The sequence below is a fragment of the Mesocricetus auratus genome, unplaced genomic scaffold (genome assembly GCF_017639785.1).
Source record: "Mesocricetus auratus isolate SY011 unplaced genomic scaffold, BCM_Maur_2.0 Super-Scaffold_100003, whole genome shotgun sequence".
Taxonomy (NCBI): domain Eukaryota; kingdom Metazoa; phylum Chordata; class Mammalia; order Rodentia; family Cricetidae; genus Mesocricetus; species Mesocricetus auratus.
In genome coordinates this window covers 32,706,299-32,734,057 of record NW_024429188.1, presented here as the reverse complement: position 1 = coordinate 32,734,057, position 27,759 = coordinate 32,706,299, and the positions used below count along the sequence as shown (strand labels likewise).

Sequence of the window (27,759 nt, the reverse complement as noted above, 5' to 3'; positions counted from 1 at the left end):
CTAGAATGAATTGGTGAAGGAGACTGCTTCCTGAATGGAACACCAGTAGCTCAGAGACTGAGATCAATAATTAATAAATGGAACCTTTTGAAACTGAGAAGCTACTGTAAATCAATGAACACAGTCAACAAGACAAAAAGGCAACCCCCAGATTGGGAGAAGATCTTTACCAAGCCCATATCTGACAGAGGACTGCTTTCCAATATATACAAAGAATTCAAGAAGCTAGTCTCCAAAACACCAAATAATCTAATTAAAAAGTGGGGTACAAAGCTAAATGGAGAATTCTCAATAGAGGGATCTGAAAGGGCTGAAAGACACTTAAGAAATTGCTCAACATCCTTAGCCATCAGGGAAATGCAAATCAAAACAACTCTGAGATACCATCTTACTCCTGTCAGACTGGCTAAATTCAAAACAGCAATGACAGTTTATGCTGGAGAAGATGTGGAGAAAGGGGAACACTCCTCCACTGCTGGTGGAGTACAAACATGTACAGCTACTTTGGAAATCAGTAAGGTAGTTCCTTAGGAAAATAGGAATCAGTTTACCACAAGATCCAGCAATGCCACTCTTAGGCATATACCTAAAAATGCACACTCATACATAAGGACATCAGTTCAACTATGTTTATAGCAGCATTATTTGTAATAGCCAGAATCTGGGAGCAACCTAGATGCCCCTCAACTGAAGAATGTATAAAGAAAATATGGTGCATTTACACAATGGAGTACAAATCAGTAGACCAAAAACCAATGGAATCTTGAAATTTGCAGGCAAATAATCGGACTAGAAGAAACCATCCTGAGTAAGGTAACACAGTCACAAAAAGACAAACATGGTATGTACTCACTCATATATGGATTTTAGACATAGAGCAAATGTTTACCATCTTACAATACACACCGCCAGAGAAGCTAGGGAATCAAAGACAACCCTAAGGGACACATACATGGTCCCCCCAAGAAGAGGAAAGGGGCAAGATCTCCTGAGCAGTTTGCGAGCATGAGGGAGGGTAGAGAGTGTTAGCAGAAAGAGAAGTGGAGAAAAGAAAGGGAGAGGATGACATGAGGGAGCAGGAAGAATGAGTCAGGGGAAGAATAGAGGAGAGTAAGAAAAGAAATACCATAATATAGGGAGTCATTACAGGTTTAAAGAGAAACCTGGCATTAGGGAAATGTCCAGAAGTATACAAGGATGACCCCAGCTAACAATCTAAGCAATAATGGTGAGGCTACCTTAAATGATCTTCTGTGATAATGAGATTTATGACTCCATTATATGCCATCCTAGAACCTTCATCCAGCAGCTGACTGAAGCAAAAGCAGAGACCCACAGCTAAGCACTGAGCTGAACCCCTAGAAACCAGTTGCAGAGAGAGAATCCAGTTGCAGAGAGGGACTAGTTATGAGCAAAGGGGCCAAGACCAGGCTGGAGAAACCCACATAAACAGCTGACCTGAGCAAGGGGGACCTCATGGACCCCAGACTGATAGCTAGGAAACCAGCATAGGATTGATCCATATTCCCTGAAAGAGGGTGTTAGTGAGGAGGCCTGGGCAATCTATGGGGCCTCTGGCAGTGGATCAGTATTTATCCCTAGTATATGAATAGAATTTTGGAGCCCACTCCACATAGAGGGATACTCTCTCAGGCTAGACACACAGGGGATGTCCTAGGCCCTAGTGCAAATGATATAACACACTTTGAAGGTCCCCCATAGAAGGCTTTATCCTCCCTGTGGAGCAGAAAAGGGATGGGATAGAGGGTTGGTGGGGGCCAGGGGAGTAGGGGTGGGAGAGGGTACTGGGATTGACATGTAAAAGAAGCTTGTTTTCAATTTAAATAAAAAATGGAAATTGAGTCACTGGCTGGGTTCACATGTAGAAAACTCATCATCAAGGCATTATATATAAAAAGGTGTATTTTAGGGAGGAGGTCATGTATGCAGTAACATGATTTTGTAGTCCTTAATTCATAGGACCACAAATCCATGAGAGACAACCATTGAGATAAGTCACTAAGGCAAAAAGATTTGGTTTGTTAGACATTCTCATAGGAATTAGGCAAAAAAGAAAACACATCGTGTGGCAGTGGATGAGCCACTGTTAATCATAGATATGGAACAAGGACATTTTTTAAAAAAGGTGTTAATAGAACACAAGTACAAGTTTACAATGAAATGTATTTCAAATATGGAATGAGAGAGCGAGAAACACATTGGCTAGCATGAAGTTTACAGTCATAATTTCATGAAAATTCTGTAACAGTATTCCATGTGGTAAATCATTATTAATTACTTATTTTAATTGCTTCAAATGTTTCTTCTTTTGTTCTTTTTGTGCAGCCAACATTTTAGAGTCCTTATAGTCTATCTATATCATAATGCTGTTCAAAGCAGGACACCTATAGAGTGCATTCTAGAGCTAAGCATATTTATGCTAGAACAACAACTATAATTAAACAGTTTTAGGCAAACCATGATGTAATATCGCCTCTATATTCTACCTAGTAAAGAGATATGCTGCTATGCACTCCATGTTGAAATGTCATCTCAGGTACTTGGAATCTCTGTATAGTAATAATAATACCGATACCTATCTTGGAAAGTTATTGGGAAGAATTAATGTCTTTCATTTCAAGAATAGAATATTGTTCTAAGAAAATGATGAAGTCCATAATAATGGCTAGGTTTTATTTAAACCATTTGTATGTTCCTCATTTATCCTGTCACCCTAGACAATTACAGTGACTATGGGGGGAATGTACATTAAAAACAGAGTTTAGGTGGCTAATTGCTCAGCCACTACACATTCTTTTATAAAACAAAAGAAATGAAACATAATTACAAAAAGTACTGTCTCCAGATAAAAACTGGAAATAAATCTTTGAAGACAGATTGATATAGATTAACTTATTTTGCTACTTTTTGTTTCTGAAGACATTTCAAGGATTGGGAAGCATGTGCCCATAAGTAATGAGCCTATTAAGCATCATCTATAGACAAATATTTACTATTACATTAAATCAGTGGACATGCAATTAGGAAAAACTGAATAAAAATTGAGAGACTTACTCATTTATTTGTGTCATTATTTTTTCTTCTACACCAATGAATAGTAATATTTCCACTCCTGTAGTGATGAGACTATGTGGAATTTGCTGCCCAAAATGGTTGTGCAAATTCATTCAGAGTTTGCAAACCATTTGATTGGATCAAAGTTAAACAAACGTATTTTTCTGATGTGTCAGATAGGTTTGTGAGGAGTCACAGAGTCATAACTATATTTTTTAACACCTGCCCTTGTGATGTGAAAGAAGTCATAGATGATAAATGTTTAAATAAATGGGCTGTGTTATATTAATGAACACTCTTAACTTTGAAATTTATATAATTGTAAGTCATTACATATTATTCCTCTGATTATTTCAATTAATTAAAATGTAATATCAGGTCTGGAGAGATGTTTCAGTGTGTAAAACACTTGCTGTAGAGTCATGGGAATTAGAGTTTAAATGCCCAGGGCACACATAAAAGCTGGGCATAGTAATCTACCTCTGTACTACCAGTGCTCCTAATATGAGATCAGAAGCAGAAACAGGATTAGTGAGAATCTCACATTTCAGTTGTCTAGGGAGTGGTGGCTAATGACAACAACAGACGCAGAAACAATAAGAAAAACAAGAACCTGCCCCAAAAATTGAACTTCAAGAACCTGATGCCAATGTCTTCCTCTTCCATCCATACACACACTGTGGAATACACATGTCCATGCTTACACAAATAATATGTAATACACACATTATACACATATACACACACCCCACCCATATAGACAAATAACATACACATATATACAAAAGATAAAAAGTGTATTAATACTGATTTTTAGTTCATAACTCATAAAATATAGCTGTTGCATAAAGGCCTTACCTATTTCAACTATATAGTTAACTCAGAAAAATATACATTTTAAAGATGAAGAAGATTTCATTTGGAATTTTAATATCAGGCTATAAGTAATGAATGAATGAATAAAATGTACCAAATAATGTATTCAAATAACTTCTAGATGTTTCTTTTCCTTTGCTAAGAACATCTGACATACTATTTTTAGGTATGTATTCTCCCCATACTTCTATATGCTGGTATATGCAAATTCTAATGTCAAGTGTTCTATACATTATTGAGCATATGCTACTTAGAAACGTGAGGCATATTGCAATGTACTTTCTTAATCTTGAAATTACAATAATGGATATAGGATGGAAATTGTACTATTTTATGATTTTCATGCCAGTTCTGCCTTTATGAAGTTTTATTGCCATGATTTTAATACATTCACTGATTTACATAATACCTAAATTATCTACAATGTCTACTAAGAATACTCACAAAAAGATCAGTTAGAAATTCCAGCACCTTCAAGATAAGACTTTATAAATATCAAAGAACAGGAAATCTGTTTGCAATTACTTCTGAATTAGGATGTGCAGATTGAGCCATTATGTTCTCATAAAACAGCAGAATGGATCTAACCTATTAGAGGTGTACTTCTTCATGAAATTGCACTTCCCATTACTAGAAAAAAGTCATTTAATACAAAGCTAACGCCTGAACAGAAAGGCCCTTTATGATGAAACTAAACAAAACTGGACATTTTCGGTATTAAAATGTGTCATGGCTGTTCATTACTTGTAGTTTCTTCTTTCAATCCAGAAAATAGCATTTTCATTAAGTCTTCAGTTACTGACAAAATGATTTTTGAGTATATTTAAAACTTGTCTCATTATTTTTCCTCACTATTTAACTGACATTACAAAATACCCAAGCTTCAAGAGATATGAGGCAAGTATAAAACAAGACTCGTGTAAATGAGTTTCCCTGCATAAAAATGAATCTTCCTCTGTGAATAAAGTCATGAATACGATGCTCTCACCTTTTCCTAATTTCAGAATCCACAGTAATCTGCCTCTTCTTTTGAGGGGGTGGTGGTGGAAGTTCCTCTTGGGCATGTTTTACCAGGATTTCTTCCCTGGTGGTCACCATAGTTACCGTTTCCATTACAGTTGTCTGTGTTAGTGATGGCTGAATGGTGGTGACAGTCTGTGAAATCTGTGGGAAATATTGAAACAGAGGTCAGACACCACTCAAAAGACTTTGGTAAAGAGTGCTTGGAGTGGTGAGGGAAAATAATAAGAATCTGTTCCTGCTTGTTGGTAGATTGACCTTAAGATCAAACTAACACCATATTAAACCTGAATCAAATTATTTTATCTGACTTAAGTTATGTTGACTGAAATAGAAAAGCTAGGTAATCTCAAAATCAGATGTAAGCAGTGACTGCTGGGTGTATTGGAAAGAAACTGTAGGAAGTAAAGGAAGCTAATAAGAATTAGAATGCCCCTGTATCATTAAGGCATGCTGATTAAAATCTTCACAACATTAAGAGAAATTTTACTAAAGTATCTCAGCCCAGTTTCTAACACCTGGGACATTTCATAAGCCTGGTAAAATTTTATAATTATTTCAAATAAGAAAACATTTGAATGAAGACAAACATGTAAATAATAAATATATTAAATACAGTTTTAAAATGAAATTTTGATTTCATAATGACTAGTTTGTTCAGTACATATTGAAAAAGATAGTTGAATTTTGGAATAAAACACTATTTAATAATAAGTGGCATCTTTTGCAATTTCAGTAAAATGTTAATATAAAGTACTGATTAATTCATAAGCATTTTTGAGGTTCATATTATTCAAAAGTTGCTGAATATGTTAAAATGAGTACCTGAATTTATAATTAAAGACTTTGATTCTATGATTACACTCACCTTCAGATAAGACAGTTGTAGAGAGACATAATTCACAAATTTGTCCTACTATAATATATGATACACATAATGACAGTTGTCAGCTCCATATGAAAGATAATACCATATAGACAAGTTGTAAAAAATTACATATTCCATCCTTTTAAATTCTCCCCTTATCTTTCTCACAGTGTTCACTTTATTATGACCATAAGTTACCTCTGGCATGTTAACTAGAGTCATCTATAACCAATTTATTTGGAAGATTTATTGTGAAAAGGGCCAAAGAATGCCTGCATTAGTTCTTTTGGCTAGTAACAGAAGAACAGGTATTTGGCTTCACCAACAATTGTTTTTGAATTTTCCTTAAGCTCCTAATGTGAGAATGTGAGAAATGTTTAGTGTATAATCTCTTGATAACTATGTGTTGACTGATTCTTTCCATGGGAAGAAACAGGTTAAGAGTCAGGATATTTATTTCATCTTCCAAACTGGCCCCAAAAGAATGGACTCCTACAACAAATTATCATCTACAAAAATTTGTTCAATTATACACATTTAAAACACTAGCCTTTAGACAAACATCTTTGGACATGTTGAAGCCTTCTATTTCTCTATTTCTGTAGCCTCTTTATGCAAACTATGCAAGTATACAACTACAACAATAACAAAAAATATCCAACATACACCAAGAGGTACTGAATGCTTACATGTGTCAAAAGTAAGTTAACTTTTCTAAGCCCTTCATAAATTCATTATACAGAATCAATCACAGAGCTTTGAACAACTCTAATTACATACTCCAATGACAGGTTATATTAAGATTAAAGCAAAAGGCAATAGTTTTAATGTTGCTCATGATATAAACTCAAATATAATTGCACCTAACACAGAAAGAACATCAAACGAAAAATTGAAGTTTGTCTTTATTCTGAAAGAAATGTAATTTTATCAGGATTCCAAGAATCATTTTATTGCGATATTTTTAAGTCACAAGGAAAGATTATTTTACATATAATAACTAACTGTATATAGGAATATTTTTCCTAAGAAAAATATTTATAAGTACTCTGATTATAGACAATAGGAAAATTTAAAGCTTTTCTTTTAAACTTCTATGCAATATTTTGGTATTATGTTTTTAACTATGTAATTGACTTCTGTTATGTTAATATCTATTTTTCATTCTTGTTATAAAATTAAATACATTAGAACATGCAGGTTTAAAAGAATATGATTGTGCTACCATATATTAATAATGAAATTGTATTTTAAGAATATACACAATCAAGGCAGACTATATTATTGTATCTTATTTTGTCCTCTTTGGCTTTCATGTCTTGGAGGTCTGTTCTTTTCTGGAGAGGAAATGGAGGAGGAATGAACCTGGGGAAGAGGGGTGGTGGCAGGAAGCTATAAGAAGTGGAACGAGGGGAAACTGTGGTTGGGATGTATTGTAAGATAGAAGAATCTATTTTCAATAATAAAAATATTGTAGATACCCATGTAGATAAGCACAATGAATCACTTTCAAAAACGAACAATATTAATATATGAAACTATGATGCCTATATACTATCTTTACTACAGCACCATGATTGACAATGCCATTTCATTTCAGTTGAAACAAAGAAACAAAAAACTCAAACATTTACCCTAAAAATTAGAACAGAACACATTATGTATAAAAATTAATAATTACTCTCCAAACCTACTACATGCAAATAGACCATAAAACTAAATTCATATACTAAGTTCTTCCATGGTTTTTAGCAATTGAATATACTTAATTATTTATTAGAATCATTATAATTAAAACAGGAGAGAGATTATCGAAGTCAATTAATTTTACTCTAGGATTTGTTCTACCTGAAGTTGAAAACTCCTTCCTTAGTATGACAGTAAAACTTCCAAATTATCAAGAATTTTCTTAACTCCTAAAAACAAACTATCTTATTATGACTTTTCTATGTCAATTTTTCTTTGAACTCTGAACAAGCACAGGGTAACTTGGGTTTTGTTTATAAACATCAATTTAAAAGACTGAAAACAATAATCATGACTCTATTAAATCTCATTTTGAAGGTCTGAAATGTTAGGAAATTGCGCAAACTGAAATTAATGGGGTTGAGAAGTCAAAATGAAGATTTTCTGTTTTTGGACACCACATCCAATTAAAGCAATCTATAATTACTTGTTGTTTAGTAGATACACATTAATATTTCAAATATGTTCAATACTTATCAAATATGTATCTCCTACAGGACATTTTGAAATGGATAAAATGGAATCATCTTCAATATTTTATACTGTATCAGGAAATGTGAAAATTAATAATTGTGAAATACAAAGAGTGCTTCATGAAAAATAGAACTATGCAAAACAAAACACGCAGTAGTGAAGGACATTTTATTTTACACAATATAAAACTACACTTCCCTCAATTAACATCTTAAGATACAAATTTGTTTTAGTGCCAAGGTTCAAATATAAACTTCTGTGTGTCATGAATGAATACTGAGTAACTATCATAGATTACAGGAACCAACCAGTAAGCACTAGCAGTAGTTGGGTAACCAAATTTATTTTTAATATTAACTACTATTCTGTTTCGTCACCAATAATATGGTAACAAAACTTCTTGGATAGGAACTGACATTGGGATTATGAGAACAATTAATGTGAAATACTCAGAGGATATCATACAAGAAGCCATCCTTGACTTTGAAGTAAAACACTTCATAATATAATTAAGAAGGTTCTTTCTGTGAAGTTGTCTCTCCAGTTTTATGCATTTTGTTCTTCACTTCAGTTTGCCTTCAGTACAAAAATATAATAGAAAGAAAATATACACAATGATTTCTGGATTAATATTAGAATTAGAACAATTGTGTTAGCACCTGTAAAAATTGAAAAGCAATGACATTTACGTTTTTCTGATTCTCCTGACCTTCTATTATATATCATCTAAGATAGAAGTGATAAAGTATTTTATAACTAGTGATTATGAAGCATATAGCTAGGAACCATTTATTTGCATGTCATTTCATTTATTTTCAGTAGGCAATAAATGAATACTATAGATAATAAGCATTTTAAAGATAAATTCATGGTAAATAAAATATGTTAATTACATAAGTCAGTCTAATTTCAGTAGAATGGAAATTTTATCTTTATGCTTCTCTTCCATCTGCCTCTGACATACATGCAAATAAGATAATATATAAATTGCTTCACTAATTCATATATTTATACAGAATTTCGAGCAAAAAGGAAGATACTGCAGATATTAGAGACTACAAGGTTACTGTAGCGATCAAATTGGCTTATATTTTTATTTTATAAATAAATGAATTATTGCAAATATTAACTGAGCCTTGCTTGATCAAATTTCAGTGCTTACAGTATTTTCAGGTACTATAGGTAATGAAAGGACAATGCAAGACTGACTGCAGTCATAGCCAAAGCCTTCGCTAAATTCCTACTTTCATTGGTAGTATAAAAATGATACTTGATTTCTAGAGTAACTTGAGGCATAACTTCACAGTTTTCAAAGAAAATCTTTAACCTGCAGTATTAGCCAAAAGAAGCACTAAAATTTGAAATGATGCATTTAAACAAGATGAAATCCTAAAACAAGTGATGTAACTGAAGTAATTTAATTGTACTGATCATTTATCATAAAATATTTATCTATTTTTAAAATTATTGGTTGAATCATTAGTTTTGGATAGCTCTTGTACAAATAAAAAGTGCTCTCAAAAGAAAAGGCCTTAAGTACTTTTAATTAAAATTCCTCGAAAAGGCTAACCAACCCTAAACATATCACCTGTATCCACAGGTCTACATGGGATTAAGGGTTTCCTGATAATTGGTGATAGGAAGCAAATGGGAATTCTGCAGGAGCACTATGCACTCAGAACCCCTGAGCCACCTCACAGCTGTAATCTTCTCATTTGTATTGCGGGCTCACTGGAAAAAAAAAACTGTCTTATGTTTAGTCATGATCTCTGTTACCTAAATGACCATCAAAAGTGTTAAATCAGTCACAAAGACATACAATGACACAGAATATGCACATAAAATGCTGTTTTCTCTCTTTGAAAGGATAAAAGATTGCAAAAATTAACTCAGCTAAAATTTTGAATGCAGGCACATACATAACGTAGCATGGACATCTACTGACATCTCCAAAGACAGGTGAATTCCAAATGCTCTAGTTTTAGCTTAAGGGTATTCATGCTCACAATTGAAATTCTCTCAAATGTGGTCATTAGCTGAGTAGAAACAAAATAAACTGATATCAAAATTCTTGAGTCACAGCATCTTTTATTCCAATGGAGAAAGTTACCTTGTTAAAAAATAGAACAGAAACTTTTGGATTTAACAGGGTAGATATATTCACACATCAAGTCATCAGATTTCAACTTTTAATATATTTTACCATATTAATTAGTCACTTATCTTTTGCAGCATATATGCTTTTAGATAAGTGGCTATGATAATGCTTTATCTCAGTTAAATTTTATTAAATTTCCTTTATTAATGACACAGAAATGCTAATTATATTTCATAATTAAAATAAAGACAACAATACATTCATTAGGGTTATGACATTTAGAAAACAAACTGCATAGCTCAGCATGCATAGTTGTAAAAGCATTAGTTGAAGACATAATCATTATAGTTTTCCAGAAATCAATCCACGGTGTTTTTGTTTTTTTTGGTCTCCTTTCCCATGTTAAGTATTCACACAACAAAAAGGTTTCTATCCTTCCAATTATGGGGAACAGAAAGCACCCTATTTTGCTGAACTTCTTTTTCATCAAGCTTAACATGACAAGGATGTGTTCAGGTATTATTCAAGCCAAAGCTGACTTTAAAATGCAAGATAGAAGCTCTTATTCCTGAGGTTTTTCACCCCATGTTTTGTTCTTTTGCCATGGAACAGCTTCTTAAGGTCAAAATATCTCAAAGCTTTGACCTGAAATGATGTCAAAGTTACAGGTACGTGACAGTTCTTTATGTGAACACAATGAATTTCCTGTAGTCTCCATCACAATCCTATATCTTACTTCCCAATAATGAATTGTAACTGTTACTAAATTTTGCTCATTCTTTTTGTTTGTTTGTTTGTTTGTTTTTCAAGACAGTGTCTCTTTGGGTAGCTTTGGCTGTACTGGAATTCACTCTGTAGAGCAGACTTCCTTAAGCTCACAGAGATTTGCCTGCCACTGCCTGCCAATTGCTGGGATTAAAGGCATGTGCCATTATTGCCCAGGAACTTTGCTCATTCTTAACAGCAATCTACCAAAAAAGCATTTCCCATAATCCTGCATTGAGTGTGAGTTATTAATGAGATTATTTACTTCCCTTGTAACAGAAGAAAAATGTACAAATTTGAGCGAATCTGTTTAAAGTTAAAATCTTAACCTCAATTTTTCTTAGAGTCATTAAACAATTTTGGTCAAGCTGAATTTGTGGTTAGATAAAAAGCAATTAATTTTCAGGAAAAGCTGTTATTTCTTCATTCCCATCTTTTAATTTCTGTTTCCTTGTATTGCTCTTTTTTTCCATTCCTACAAAGTAATAACCTTAAGCAAAAACTGAATCTGTGACTGCATGGTTTGGGGAAAGTTCTTGCAGAAAAAGAAAAACATGAATATATGAACAGTTTTAGGCTTATTATTGTTATGGGATAAATCAAAAAGTTTTTGGGCAAAATCATACTTCCAAAAATGTATTTATGAGAAGTTATATCTTCCAAACTGGTTTATTAAATGATACTGACATTTACAATACATTGTCTAAGAATTCTATTGTCATAATAATTTATGGAACCAATGAGAACATACAAGAATGACAGAGCACTTCTGAATTAAAACTTTTCATAGTTACTAATGCATCATATTCTCAGATACCTACAATACTGCAAAATATCCATAGGCAGGTAGTTAACAATAAATAATCTAGTAATAAAATTGTACTACCCATCTAATGAAGTGTATCAAATGAAATTTTTATTATATAATGACATGAGAAATTTTAAATATGAATTTCAATTTGAAAGGAGATGTAAACATAATTGGAAATCATGAATGAAAGACAATATTTTTCTTCATGTGTATTTCTGGATACAGTATCTTAATGTTTCTTCATCTTTCAACAAATATTTGTAAGTTCTACATATCAGTTATCAAGTCAGGAAGACAAACTCTCTGTTCTTAACTCATAATAGAAGAAACAGCTGCCTAAAATATTAAGTGCAGTCATTATTTTAATAGTTATGTATATGATGTAATGAGCTATGAATGTGATCAATTATCAAGAAATTTTATGACTGAATATAATGGGAAAGATTATATTAAATATTATCATACATATTTTTGAATACCCATTTCTTATACAATTATCTAACCACAACAGCAACATACTTTCAAAACACCAGTATTTCCTAAAATTAGGAAAATAGTGAAAACTCACAACATAAACTCATATTTTTTATCTAAATATATATTTGTGTTAACTTAGCCACAGTGATGACACAGTGGCCAGTGATGATACAGTTCACTAGTATATTGTTTAATTATTTCAACATTCCTTTCACAAGTAGGGCAGCAATAAGTTCATCTGACTGGCACTCATACATCTGCCTCTCCCCAATTCTCCAATTCCAGTATAAGCAAGGGAACCATGTTTCGGATTCAACTGTCCACTGGGAACAGATTAAACCCATGGCATACTTTGAGGGAAGTAAAGTATTTTTGTCTTAATGTAGTATTCCAATATATCCAGCATAATTAACAATATAATATTTAAAATCACTTACTTGTGCTGAACTCTTTTCAAGTTTTTGGGCTAAATTATCCCAACGCTGTGCAAAGTTTTCCATCCAGAGTTCCATCTTTTGAGTCACTGACTTATTTTTCAGTGCTGAAAGGAGATCTTCGTTAAGTGAACTGAGTTTTTCCATGGTTTGCCTTTTCTTTTCCAGATCTATTTTTAACATCTGTTAAAACAAGAAAAACCATGGCAGTAAGGCTGGGCCTGAAAGTACTATAATTCAGTCCATTTGCATGTATTTGCTCCTTTGTATAGCTGAGAAATTGTTGTAAATGCAGCTGCACAGTATAGAAGGTCCATAAATCTCTAGGTAGAAAAATGCCATCTAAATACACTCTTAGAAATCTGAAGACTAAAAATAAAACATCAGATATAGACTAAACATCTGAAAGGTCACTTTAACATATTTGAAGTAATGCCAAATGAAAGGATACAGTCACCCCAGAAAGAATTCAACGTGTACACACTTTTTTTTTTAGCATTTGAAGATGCATGGCTCTTAGACACTCCATAATTTCTTAATTGTTGATCATATTCAAATGAATGCTATCATTTGTCAGGACCATTGATGAGTAGAGACAACATGAATTGTTAAAGGGCCTTTAAATTCAGAAATCTAATTTTCATTTTGCCAAAACTGAAGTGTTTTTTATCACAATTTTAACACTCCTTTATCCGTTAGTAGAAAATGTATTATTGTTCTATGGTTGCTTAAATTTAATGTTTGTTTGTAACCATTATTTAGTTACAATGTGGCTATTTGTGTTATTATTTGCTTTTTCCTTTTGTAGATATGGTCCTGAGGATTGAACCTGGCTTCTATTTTTTGGACATGTGCTCTACCACTGCTTCAGCTTCTCAGTCCTTGAGTTACTATTTTCTAAAATATTTTAAACCCAAACAAATAAACTAAGTCACCAAATATGAATCAAATCCTTGAGGATGTCTTTGCTTATTTTCTAAATACTTGTATATTATATTAAATAATTGCTATACTTTTCATAGTTTCAGAATTCATAGAGATGTTTATATTTGCCTTTGGGTTTCTATAAAATAGATAAACAAAGTGTAAAATCAGTAGATTATCTACTAATGTCACCCTTCACATACAGGATTCAGATTTCCAGTTACCAAATGTTAGTCAGAGTCTTTGTAAACACAGAAAGGAAAAAGAAAGATAAAATCATTTTACAGTCTTTTAACAGCCCATTCTTCTGGCAGTAGCAAGTATAGTGAATATAAACTAGATTATGATATGTTTCTAAATCAAATACAGCTTTGTTTAAGAACAAGTAACATTATATGTGACACAAAAATTATCATGAAACAGATATACCTAATGTCACAGTCCAAAGTGTCATGGACAGAGTAATCAATAAAACTCCCTACAAGGAACATTTTATGCAGTTTATTTTGGCATGCCACCTGCATTGATAGCTATGAAGTGCAGAATGTTCTAGTGTTTCCTTCAATTAGTTTGCCCTTTTGTTAGAAGTTGTGCTTGCAGAATTTTATGTTTTAGGCTTCATGACATATTTCTGGAGGGATACAAGTTGTAAAATTCATTTCTAATTTTCTCAATAATTACTATTTTCTCATTGAAAATTGTTATATCCTGAAATATGATTTGAGATATAAACTGAGTTTATATCAAAGCCTGCAATGTCATAGTGTAGTCTTACATAGGGTTGGGGAATTTTCTTTGAAAAAAAATCACCTTATATTTCCATTAAATTTAAGTACATTCTTATAATAGTAAGAAAAATGTAGTTCATGTTGCCTGCCTCAAACTGAAAGCCACATTTGAAATCTACTGTAAATCCTTCCAAGTATTCTGTGAAAGGAGCCTCATTTTTGTTGTTTATCTTAATTAACTTTACGTATGTATTCATTCTATTGTAAGAAACTATAGCTTCTTACTTTTTATGACACATTCTTAATGTTATGTTTAATTTCTTTCTGGAATAGGCATGATATATATATATATATACATATATATACACTTAAAATGGAAAAATATAAACATACTCATATTTGCTTATTTTTCAAAGCTTAAGGAATAATTTTAAATACCTATATTGTAGACATAGAAGATACACCTACTATTAAAGCTACAATGCAATGATATAACATTTTATAAGGGGAATCTGAAAGTCATGCTTAAAGGAGACTGTGATATACATATATATATCTACATATATATATATATGTATGTCTTTAACAGTGGGTGTACTTTCTATCTGAATATACATGGCTACATAAATTCTCCCTTAAGCTTTGACAAAAATACAACCCAGTTCTGCCTAAATAAATGTAACTAAGATTCCCAGGGTTAACATTTAAGCAAATAAAAGAGCTTTTAACAAACATCACAAAAATTAAAGTAAAGTAACTTTTAAAGTACAAATACAGAGAGGACCCAAAGGGTAAAATGTAAGCAGTAATTATGAATACATTTTGTTATTATGTAATCAACAATTTTGATGTAGATCCATATGACAAAAGTACAATTTAAACCAAAATTGATTTAGTAAATTTTAGATGAGTTTAACTGTTTATTTTTACTTATTTATTTATGTATGTTTCTATGTATGAAGATGTGCTACAGATTGAATGCGGAAGTTCAGAGGACAATTTGTAGAAATGGTTTCTTTCCTTCTACCATGTATGTTATAAGGATTAATCTTCAGGCTAGGCAGCAGCATCTTTACCTTGTAATCCATATAACCAGCCCTTATTGAGTTTTGGAATTTGACTGTGGCAAATCCGTTATTTAGACACAATTTCATCTTCTTCCCCTGTCTATCTCTGTTCTTCCCCACTCTCTCGCTCCTTTCCGCTTGTTTTATTTTTGATACCCCCCAGTTTTGGAAGGACTCCTTTACTATACTTAGTAATTGAAGTAAAAATATATCTAGAACAATACCAGATGTGTTTGGTCATAAGTACTAAATTATCTTCTTCTGTGTATCCTTGAGGTGAATTGCTTTGTTCATATGAGTACTACACTTATTGCTCTGTGTGATTCTATTTGAATTTTATGTTCAGAGCCTCCCTATTTGGTTCTGGTCTATAATTCACTATGTAAACTATAGTACCCTAGAACTTGAAGTGATCGTATCACTTCCTCCCATGTGGTAGTATTAGAAATATGATATACCATGCCTGGCTTTTATGTCATTTTGATCTTGAATCTAATGTGTATATCCTAAATAGCTATGCTTTAATCTTCCCTAATTAATACCAGCAAAAGAACATTTATAAATAAGCAGTCAAAGTTAAGTCTGTGATTGCTGAGGACATATAGAGTACTTCCTGAACATTTGTTCAGGACAGCTGTGAATATGAACTTGATCTCAGAAGCCCACATAAAACAGAAAGAAAGATCCAACTTTACAAATTGTCCTCTCATCATCACATGCAAGCTGTGCCATATGCCTGTATATATACATACACACACGCATGGGTGCATATGCACACAAAGAACAGTATTTTAAATATTAAGGAATCAAAAGAAAACTGGAAAACTTACACAAGGCTAGGACAATAAAAGAAGATAAATATTTCACTTTCACAAAAGTCCAGCACCTAGAACTGCCTTTAAGACAAACAGGAAGTAAAGCTGGTTGAGTCACTAGTAAATGTAGAAAAGGACAGATTATGCTGTTCAGTAAGATGAGAGTATATAAGTTCTCCCTGGTCAAGGTTAGAAGATGAATTGAATTCGAAACAAGATATACAATTACAAAAGGCACAGGAAACCTTCACCCTCTTCTCATCAGGAGTATGCACAGGAGGATAGTGCCTGCACAATTTCTCTTACACTGAAGAAATTGAATAATGCATGTATTTTTCTGCAGTGATTTATCAAAATACATGAAGTAGACCGTTACATTCCAATCACCATTTTCTGTACTAAAGTAGGTTGGTTGATTACAGGCTTTCTCAACTTCGGAGATTATAAGAATCATATAGAATGCTCATTTAAAATACAGATTACTGCTCCCTCCTTGTAGAACGTACAAGTCAGCACACCTAGGAAGAACCTAAGAATTTATATTTCTTTATATCTGTAAGAATACAAAGGTAGAAGAGATGCTGAAACCGCTGTCCTAAGAAACACATTTTTGACAGCATTGATTTTATTAAGATGAATTCATTGAGGGTCATCAGATGAGTTGTTATCAGGGTACCAAATTAGTATAAAACAGAATGTTTCACAAACACTTTCTGGGCCTTCATACACATGGCATTCCTGTCATTTGATACAATAGCACAGGAAAATAAACAGTCTTTCTGGAAACCTTATATGATATACTCTTGGATCTCCATATTTCCCAGTGCTGTCCTTCCCTGACAAACAGCAACAGTCTCCAGAGCAGATTTCTTCTTGAGATGGGTTTTCCTTGGATAATTTATACATTTTTGTAAGTTTTGGAATTCACCTCATCATGCCTGAATAATCTTTTCTCTTTAGTTTTTAATCTTTGAATCAGAAAATTACAGTTTTATTTTTATATATCACAAATCTGGAGGAAAAAAATAGCAAACTTCTCAGATAACAACCATAACAAAAAGTATTCAAAATTACATTAATTATTAGTGGTAATATCTCAAAAGAAATTACACTAATTGTGAAGAAAAAAGAATTTTGGAACGCCGAATCTATACCTAGGCATGAAGTATGAACTGGTAACAGATGGCACCTGCTTTAGGTCTCAGATTGTGACATATTTTAATGAACATTAAATTCTTATTCACTGCCTGAGTCAGCAGGGGAATTTTACCTCCAATTCTAGACCAGCTGTCAGGTTTTGATAATTGGCTTAAACTATCAAATGGTGAGACTTATACAAAACATATTTTCATTTTGTTCATAGCTAAGGTTAAATAATAAGAATTTTAATCACATTGAGAATTTATTGAGGCTTCACTAAGACAGAATTTTCATGGTCCTTAGTCTGGGAAAGGCTTTTATTCACACAATGCAACATAGTAGCACATGGTTGTTGAAAATGACAATTTGGAATCACAGCCAATTTGTTTCTAATAAACGCTAGGAGGAGTCTGGAAATAGCTTGAGAGGCCTCAGCCTGAGTCTAGATGGCTTAGTGCTCATTTCCACTCAGCTACTAATGTTATATAATACCTGCTGTATGTCATGCCTACTTTTCCTAGACCTCAATTACTTCTTCTAAAACAAACTAAGTAGCCTATCCAAAGAACTTTCAGCATGTGATTCAATTGAGGATACCTTAGCTTTAAGGTGTTTGGACTTTGTCACTCTGTTGCTTCCTAACAACAATTTTATTTATTGGTAAACCTAATCAGAGGTATAGATAGTAACCAGTATTAGCCATTAGAACTGGTATCTATTATTATGTAAAATAAACGTGTAATATTCTGACATATAATGCATTCTGGATATGACTGTCAAATAAAACTGTCTTGGATACTCTGCCATCATTTGACCTTGATGCTTCTTAATAAATAGATAAAATATATTTGCTTTACATAAGATCTGCACAGATTTATGACTTCCTCAATCCAGTAGCAATGATAAATAAAGTTTTTGGTTAAGTGTCAGTTGCAGAAATGCTCTCTCTGTGAATTCTTACTACAGAAAGCATTTGTGTTATGATGACAGCAAACACAATACGGCAAAGAGTTTTATCCAGAAACCACAGATTTCAAAGCATCCTAGCTGAGGTACCAGAAGGTATTAATGAAATAGCACTTCCAGGTTGTTCTAGTTCTTACTCAGTTAGATACTGAGAGTCTAAATATTGAGAAACAGAGATGAATCATTCCATGAAGATAATATAATATTCACATATATAAAACAATTTCAAGCTATTTGCTGTATAGTATTAGTGACTCTAAGGAAAATCAACCCACATTTTCAATGTTCTAAATTAAGTGATCTATACTCTTTCTTCCTTATAGACATTTCTCTGACTGGTACTATATAGTAACTATTTATTGAATGATTAATATGTGTGAGTCAACATTCTGAATGCTGATTGCATGACAGTAAAACAAACTGAGCACCGATATTCACAGGGTTTGTCAACTTGCCACAAACCTACACCATTAATGGGAAGAGAGTATCTCATTTGAGGAAGTGATTCCATTAGGAAGGCCTGGATACATGTCCGTGAAACATTTTCTTGACTGATAATTGGTGTGGGGAGTCCCAATACTGGGTGGGTTATCCTAGGTACTGCAATGAAGGTGACAGTACTTGAGCCTGGAAGAAAGCCAGTACGAAGCATTCTTCCATCCTCTTATTCTCATCTGAGTGCATGACTAAATTATCGTAATTAGTTGTCACCAATTTATTGAATCAAAGGATCCATCTTGTGTTTCAAAAGAATAATTTTCATAAATTTCCTGTTGAGGGATATGGAGACCATACTTCCTTTCCTCTGGAAAATGTGTAATCTTTGTTCGATAGACTCATCTGTCTTGGCAGCAAATGGCAATGTATACCTCTCTCTTCTTTCTAATGTTTATTTTCCCCATGTTCTTTTGAAAAGGTCTCATGTGTACAAGTCTAACCTGGAACTCTCACTATGTTGTGAAGGATAAGCTTGAGATTCTGGTGCCCTTTGGCTCCACCTCCTAAGTTCTGGCATTTTAGGTGTGTATCAACAGGCTCAGTTTATGTAGTGATAGGTTTCTAACAGAGGAAATCCTGCATGTTAGGCAAGAACTCCACAAAATGAGCTATAGCTACAGACTTCTGACTCTTACAATGTCATTTTCTCTCTTCTCCTTACATTCTTGAATTCTACAGTTAATTATACACTTGTTAAGATTTCTTTGTCCTCTGTCCTTCACTCAATTTTACATATACCCTGAATTTCTGCCTTTTATTTATGATTTCCCACTACCCAGTCTCTCTGTAGTATGTTTATTTGTCCTCAATGAATTAATTAGTTAGGTATTAATTTTGGGGAGTCTGGTGCACTGTTGATAAGTAGGTGTTTTCATATAAATGTGACATTTCATCTTAGCATATGTGAATCTAAATTACCATTCTTTTCATGCAAGTATTTTGTTTCTCATGCTATTAGGCTACCTAAAGTTGAATCCAGTCTCCTACCTGAAAAGGTTTTGTACTATCCTACAACATTTGATTTTTGTTAATCGAATTAATGCTTGAGCCCATAGATAGTTGGATAAATATGATGTGTTCTTTTTATGTATTATTCTGAGAATTACCTTTAAGTCAATAACTTTTAAAATATGTTGCTTAAAATATATATGGAATTTAAACAAATACTTAATGTTGATTTTAATTTAACTGAATATTTACTCTGGTTATGTCTATAAAAAGTGTCTTGCTTAAAAATAGTTTTAATTTATACCTATAAAATTTTCAACTTTGATTAGTAAAATACAAAATAACAACTTTGAATAATCTGTAAACTAAACACAAACAATGACTATGTGGTTTAAGTCAAGACAGAATAGACAATGTTCAAAAAATGATAATTATATTATTGAGTTTTAAAAATGATTGAAAGCAAAATATACCTACAGATATTTTTTGAAGACTTGATACCATTTCATTTTGATTCTTAAAGCCACTTGTTTGAATCTTCTTCATTGCATCTTCTTTTTCTGAAAGCCATGTACTAAAACGGTACTGAAAGGGATCAAAGAAGAATTCTTTAAAATAGATCCTATTGTTACTTGTCCAATTTAACCTCTTCACTTTCTTGACAGCCCCAATTACCTCCTACAAAAACGCACCTGTTCTTCAGTAAAACGCTGCCATTTTAGAAGAATGTCTTGTAAAAGAACCCAGCGTTCTTCAGTCCACCGGCAGATATTTGCCCATCGATCTCCCAATACCTGAAGATGGGGGAAATCAATCACATTATCAAACAATTGCAAAACCATCTCATTTAAAATGGCAAGAATACTTTCCCAAAGAATCCTATTTTGAATATCCTATAAAGAATACATTTCCTGTGTCTGCTCATAATTAGGTAAGCAATGTGCCTTTTGTATACTTTCAAATGATTTCCCTCTTTCTTCCAACTTTCATTCTAAAGCAGAGATATTTGAATGCAATATAACAAAGCTATCCAAGCATTTTCGACTGTCTCTATAAGTGTAAAATAGAAAAGATAAAATGGAGAATTATAAAGATCAATATACAATATAAAACTTACCAAAATATTACACTAAGCCCCATATAGATGTACAACTCTTATGTGTCAATAGAAAAAGGCAGGAAAGATTTTCCAATGAGAACATCTAAAATAATGTCTCCTTTAGACCTGAAAATAACCCTTTAAAGATGCAAAGTAAAACTAAAAAGTTTTTTTAATAATTTATCAGTAATTAGAGCTGCCCAAAGAATATTTTTAGTAATTTCTCCGTGCATTGATTGCTTATACTATTTTGATTATAATAATTTTCTTTGTTATTAGAAAGGTATCAACAGTGAGAAAATACTGGTGATTCCTGAGAAATAACTGTCATATATTTATGTGTTTCTTTTGACTATGTGTACACATTACTTTAATATGTAACAAATACCAAAATCACTGACAATATTGTTGAACTAAGGAGTAAATATTATAATGAATTTTATGCTACAAAATGTACAATTTACCTTAAAAACTTCAGGGTCTAAAGTTTTTAACTTTTTACTCTTTTTCATATAAATAATATTTTCTTTCTGTTTTTTGTTTGTTTTTGAGACTAGACAGGGTTTCTCTGTATTGCTTTTTTTGGAGCCTGTCCTGGAGCTTGCTCTGTAGACCAGGCTGTTTTCAAACTCACAGAGATCCACCTGCCTCTGTCTCCTAGGTGCTGGGATTAAAGGCATGCACCACCAATGCCTGGCTGAATAGTATTTTCTTATATCTACTGTATTACTAAAGCAAGACATATCACAAAATCACTTATAGTTTATATACTCAGAGTAATGCAAAGTATAATTCCTATTTTAAACAATGTAACTAATATGTGTAGAAGTTATTGCTTCCTGATAATTTCTTAGTTACACAAGGTGCCCTTAGATTATTTCACAATTCTTTCTTCTTTCATTCAAAAGTGTTCCATATTTTGAAATAATGTTACAATTTGTACAGTTTTGTATCAATTTACTCAGTTTATAAATATTGATGTTTGCATAGTATTAAGGCTATATTAAATACACTTGTCTGATAACGAGATTGATGACTACCTTATATGCCATCCTAGAACCCTCATCCAGTGGCTGATGGAAGCAGAGGCAAACACCCACAGCTAAACACTGAACTGAACTCCTGGAACCAAGTTCCAAAGAGGACTGATGAGCAAAGGAATTAAGACCAGGCTGGCAAAACCCACAGAGGCAGCTGACCTAAACAAGGGGGAATACATGGATCCCAGACTGATGACTGAGAGACCAGTATGGGACTGATCCTGACAACTCCCTCCCAAACTTGGGTGTCAGAGAAGAGGCCTCGGCAATTTATGGGACCTTGGAGAGTAAATCAGTATTTATGGACTCTGGGAGCCCATTCCACATGGAGGGATGCTCTTTCAGCCTGGACACATGAGGGAGGACCTAAGCCCTGCCCGGGTTATATAACAGACTCTGAAAATCCCTCATGGAAGGACTTACTCTCCCTGGGGAGTGGAAGGGAGATGGAATGGGATGGGGGATTGGGAAAATATAGTGCAATCTAGAAATTTGAAGGCAAATGGATGGAACTAGAAGATTTCATCCTAATTGAGGTAACTCAGTCACAGAAAGACAAACATGGTATGTACTCACACATAAATGGATATTAAACATATAGAAATGGATTGCTAGCTTACAATCCACACCTCCAGAGAAGCTAGGATACAAGGAGGACCATAAGAGAGACAGAAATAGTCCCCCATTGAAGCAGAAAGGGAAAAGAGATCTTGAAGAAATTGGGAACATGGGGGAAGGGGGCAGAAGGAGAAAGAGGAGAGGAGAAGAGGAGTGGGGAGTAGAACATGAGGGATCAGAAAAATTGAGTGGGGAGATGAATAGAGGAGACCAAGAAAAGAGACACATAAATAGAAGGAACCAATACAGGTTTAAACAGAAATCTGGCACTATGGAATTGTACAGAGATCTACAACAATGACCCCAAACAGGAACCCAAGCAATACTGGAGATGCTATCTTAAATGCTCTTCTCCTATAATGAGAATGATGACTACCTTAAATGACTTCCTACAGCCTTCATTTTGTAGTTGATGGAAGCAGAAGCAGACATCCACAGCTAAGCACTAAGCCAAATTCCTGGAATCCAGTTTCAGAGGGGAAGGAGTGACAAACAAATGTGTCAAGACCATGTTGGGGAAACCCACAGGAACAGCTGACCTGTGCAAGTGGGAACTCATGGATCCCAATCTGGCAGCTGGGGACCCAACATAGGACCAAATCAGGCCCCCTGAACACCAAATAAGGTGTCAGCTAGGAGTACTGGGCAGTCTATGGTATCTCTGGCAGTGGAATCAGGATGTATCCCTAGTGTATGAATGGACTTTGGGAGCCCATTTCCCATGGAGGGATACTCTCTTAGAACTAGATACACAGGGGAGGGCCTAGGCCCCGTCCCAAATCATTTGACAGATTTTGATAATCTCTCATGTAAAGCCTCACTCTCTCAGAGGAGTGAATGGGAGATGGGATGGGGGGTCGCTGGAGGAGCATTGGAGAATGGGAGGGATAGGGAACTGCGATTGATATGTAAAATAAGATTGCTTCTAATTTAAATAAATTTATAAAAATTTTGATGTTTGATTCAAACATTGCAAACATATATAATACCATGAAAATATTTATATATGGGTAAGTGGGTTGAAGATCCAAATACTTTTAAAATTGTTTCATCTACTGTTATTTCTTATAGTTTGGTTGTGAGCCCAGCCTTTCGAAGCTGAGCCATCTCTCTAGGCCTCTACTGTTACTTCTAAACGGAAAATCCATTAATGAGGAAGCAGTAATCAGTAAACACTGAACAGTTTACTATATTATTATAGCTGTTCAGTAGGAAGTGTGATTTCAAAATTTCCTGCAGAAATTCCAATGAAAATTTTATTGCCATCAACATAATACAACTTATTTTCTTTGCTTTATAGTTTCATTGCTAGTCAACTCCTTTTGAATTACATGTGTTGATTATAGAAACTGTATAACTGAAAAAGTAATGCAAATGAACCATAGAAAATATGCCAACTTAAATAAATTACATCAAATACTTTAACAAATAAATTATTACAGAGATGCATTGGGGGTTTTCGATTATTATGATTATTTGAAATAATAATTATTTTAATTATAGTCATTTCTAAAACTAAAGTGTTTAATGATATGTTGTGATCTTTTCTCTACCTATCTCAGGAGTGCTACAAGTAAAACAATGATAGCAGTATGAAGGAACATTTTCAAATTATATCTTTATAAATTAATATTTGGTTTATTGATTATAGCAGGACAGCTTATATTATCCAGTAAAGACTTTCATCATTAAAATTGCCTAAAATTTTTGGATATATTTCAAAAATAAAAGAAATACATTTTATACAATTAGTTATACATCTTATGAATTCTAAAACACTGAAAATTAAACACTCTTTTAGGTAACTAACAACTAATTATCACAACTATTTTAAGAATGTCATTTAAAGTATTATTTGTGCCCAAGTAATGATGCAATTGATAATTCATTTCTGTAGGTTTGATTTATTCAGTATGTGACTTACAGTTTATAATTTCCAAGATATTTATTCATCATTTATGAATTTATTAATTTTTATTGAAAACATAATGCACCAAAAAGCAAAGCTATGCATTGAATTATTCCTCCAAAATTTTGTTGAAACATTATATCCTACATTTGTCTTAATCTATATCACTATTCATCAATACCTTATTTAAAGCATAAATTAATTGAAAATGGATCTACATGGGTGTATTCTAAATCATTTTTACTCGTGTCCTTAAGAGAAGGAATTCTGCAAAGAAAGATCAGGCATGTACACATAGAAGAGAGATCATATAAGGAGATAATAAGATGGCAGTCCCCTGAAATTCAGACTTATAGACTCCAATTATTCTTGATCTTAGACTTCTTGAATAACGAACAATAAGAAAATAAATTAACTACATTAAAATAGCCTCTGGGAATAGTTTTTTAATATGGATTTCTCACTAACATAAAGCATATATGAGATATATGCAATTGTTTTTGAAGAAATATATAACTTAATCATTTAAATATTTTTTTAAAAAACTGGTAACTATGAAATAGTATTACGGACTGTGCAGTGTTTCACCTTCAAAATTACATGATAGCATCACAAATTTTTAGATTTTGCTTAGAATTGCTTTTGCTTCAAATCTTTATAAGTTCCCTATTGTTACATATATTACTCTTTTGTCTTTGAAATGCAATTAGAAGACATTGTAAAAAGATGTTCTATCTTGAATTGTTTTATTTAAATACTTTTAGTAGCATATTCCATGGCTTAAATCTATCTTACTTTTGGTAATTATCAATAAACTAACTTAAATAATTTATTTGAATATATTTTTGTAATATATATACATATATATATATATATTTAAAGATAGACTTCTGTAACTGTATATGTACAAATATCCCAAGATATTGTTGAAATTTATAGATCTTTCTGTGCTATACTTTCAAATATTAACCTTCATTAAAATTTGCATGTTGCAACTAAAGAGTGGGAAAATTATCATTCATCTTTAGAATCTATCAAAATCACTTATTTCTGTCATTGCTTGAATGACTGCAACAAGTTTATTAAGCAAGTATAAAATTTGATCGACTTGAATGATGAATAGGTTGCTAAATGATTTTCAAATAACAACTTCATAAGAAATGAAATAGTCTGTAGAGGAAAATGATGTAATTTTACTTAGTGTTTCTCTAATGTCCCTTTTTAATGTAAGAATCCATTAAGGTTTTAGAAATAATGCATGTGTCTGTGGTGCAAGATAAACATTATAAACATTAAACATAAATGCAAAAACACTGAATCATAACATCTTATGAAGTGAGAAAAAGAAATTAAGTTCTGTTTACATTCTCATTTAGCCTCAGCCACAGTAAGATATAATGTCAGTTCCCTTTATCTAACATTTTCATGGACTACATAATAGCTCCACTGCTAGTTATACCCAAATTCAAATTTGGAAGGATTTTCCCCTCTCATTTTATTCACATCTTATACTGTTATCCAAATCAAGAACATTTGTTTTCTGGATCCCTTTTTTTTATTGAGTTGCTTTTTCAAAGTACATGTGAAAAAATGGCCAACAAAAGAGCATTTGGATAAGTGAAATGGACACAAATTTGACAAGCCTGGGAGGTAAAACTTAAGTACCACAATCCTTGAAATTAAGGATGTCTGAGACAGAATGGAAGTGCTCAATTGTGTCTGATGTGTTTGGCAGTAAGAAGTAAACTGATGCCAGGAATATGCCTACTAAAGAAGACACAGTCATACACCATGAACCACAGAATGGAGGAGTCACAATGGAGTAGGCTTCGTACAAGAGGGAGGCAACAAGCAGCCTGACTTCTTTTATTTCACTTGAAGACTCGATAAGACACCCCCAGCTAAATGAATTTTGTATGTAATGGGCATACAGAAAAATAACTCTTTTCTTGAATTTGAATTTTCACTTTATAAGGAAACATGCATTTACAAATATAAGCTACTCCATCTTACCAGTGGTAAGACAGTAATCTTATCAAGTAACTTATTGAAAGAAAGAATGAAAAACCATTATGAAGCAAGAAATGTGTCAGTCTTCCTGAATAATGTTTTATCAATTTTTCTCAAATTAAAATTTTTAAGTACTGATGGGGGAAGTCCTATGTATATGTCAATAAAGCATTGCTGGCCAATAGGGAATCAAGATAGGTGGGACAAGGAGTCCAGAAGGACTCTGGGAAGGAGAAACACAGAGAGTCAAGATGTAACGCCATGGGGTAGGAAGCCTGAAACTATTCTCCGGTAAGAGAAATACTTAGATTAACAAGTACGGGTAATTACTTAAGTCAGAGCTAGCCAGTAAGAAACAAGCAAGGCCAACAGCTTCATAATTAATACAACCTCCTGTGTGTTTATATGGGATTGATGCAGCTCTGGAACCAGGCTGGTGGGAAGGCTTCTCTCAAGGAAAAGGCTTCCCTTTACAAAGTACTATTAACTGAAGGAAGGTGAATATTTAAAATGGCAATCTTATACCTTCCTTAAAATATGATCTAGGATAGAAAAAGGCAGAAGTATCAAGAAACGCTTATTGTAAGTTTCTCAAAAAACTTGTCTCAGCTGTCTTTAAATGATTTTGTGCTAGCAGCTGCATATATATAGGAAAACGTTTTATGGTTAATCCAAGGGATGCAAAATACAGATGAAGACACTGGCATCTCATTTAGCTAGTCTAGGAACATGGAACATGGAGGTCACTGTACTAGGTGTCTGGGATTTGACTTCAAGTCCATCTGGCTCTTTCATGAATCCATGCACTCAACAGAACATTCAGCATAAAAGATATAATTTCAATTTTGTGCTAATTTACTGTTGAAGAGTTATCAGATCTTGAGATTTTCACATTTCTTTGAGTTTTCCACAGTGTGTTTATTAGAAGTTTGATACATTTATCTACATATTTAATCTAACCCACTTAAGAATTTTAAGCTGAATACTACAATCTCATCTGAGACAAAACTGACATTATAACTGCACATTGGTTTAATCACATGAAAAACACAGAAAACACTTGCATTTTTAGATGAAGATTGTGTAGTGTTTGGTGGGACTCATTTTTAAGAAGAAATTGTAATTGTCATATATATTAATGTAATTTTGCATTGGTGACTATACTGGAAATTTAATGACAGAGTCTTTGTTTACAATTCCATTCAGTTACATACATTATTTCCTTTGTGAATTTTAAGAGTCTAGATTACTGTCTTACAAACCTTTCTCTTTCTTCTTTACTAAATAACTATCTTAATAGTAATTTGTAGTAAGTTTGAAGGCCTAAAGAAGAAAATGTTTTATGTCAGTGCT

At 33.0% G+C, this 27,759-nt stretch overlaps 1 protein-coding gene across 8 annotated transcripts in view; it reads right to left on the bottom strand.

The window, feature by feature from the left end:
- Positions 1-27,759, bottom strand: part of Dmd (dystrophin) — a 2,157,616-nt gene that overhangs the window by 1,355,222 nt on the left and 774,635 nt on the right. For all 8 annotated transcript variants that reach the window (XM_040744180.1, XM_021232987.2, XM_040744181.1 and 5 more), the window contains 4 exons: positions 20,423-20,524; positions 20,208-20,315; positions 12,648-12,827; positions 4,940-5,115 (listed from right to left, as the gene is read on the bottom strand). In XM_040744180.1, the coding sequence (XP_040600114.1) occupies positions 4,940-5,115; positions 12,648-12,827; positions 20,208-20,315; positions 20,423-20,524 (566 nt within the window). The remainder of the gene's footprint in view (positions 1-4,939; positions 5,116-12,647; positions 12,828-20,207; positions 20,316-20,422; positions 20,525-27,759) is intronic.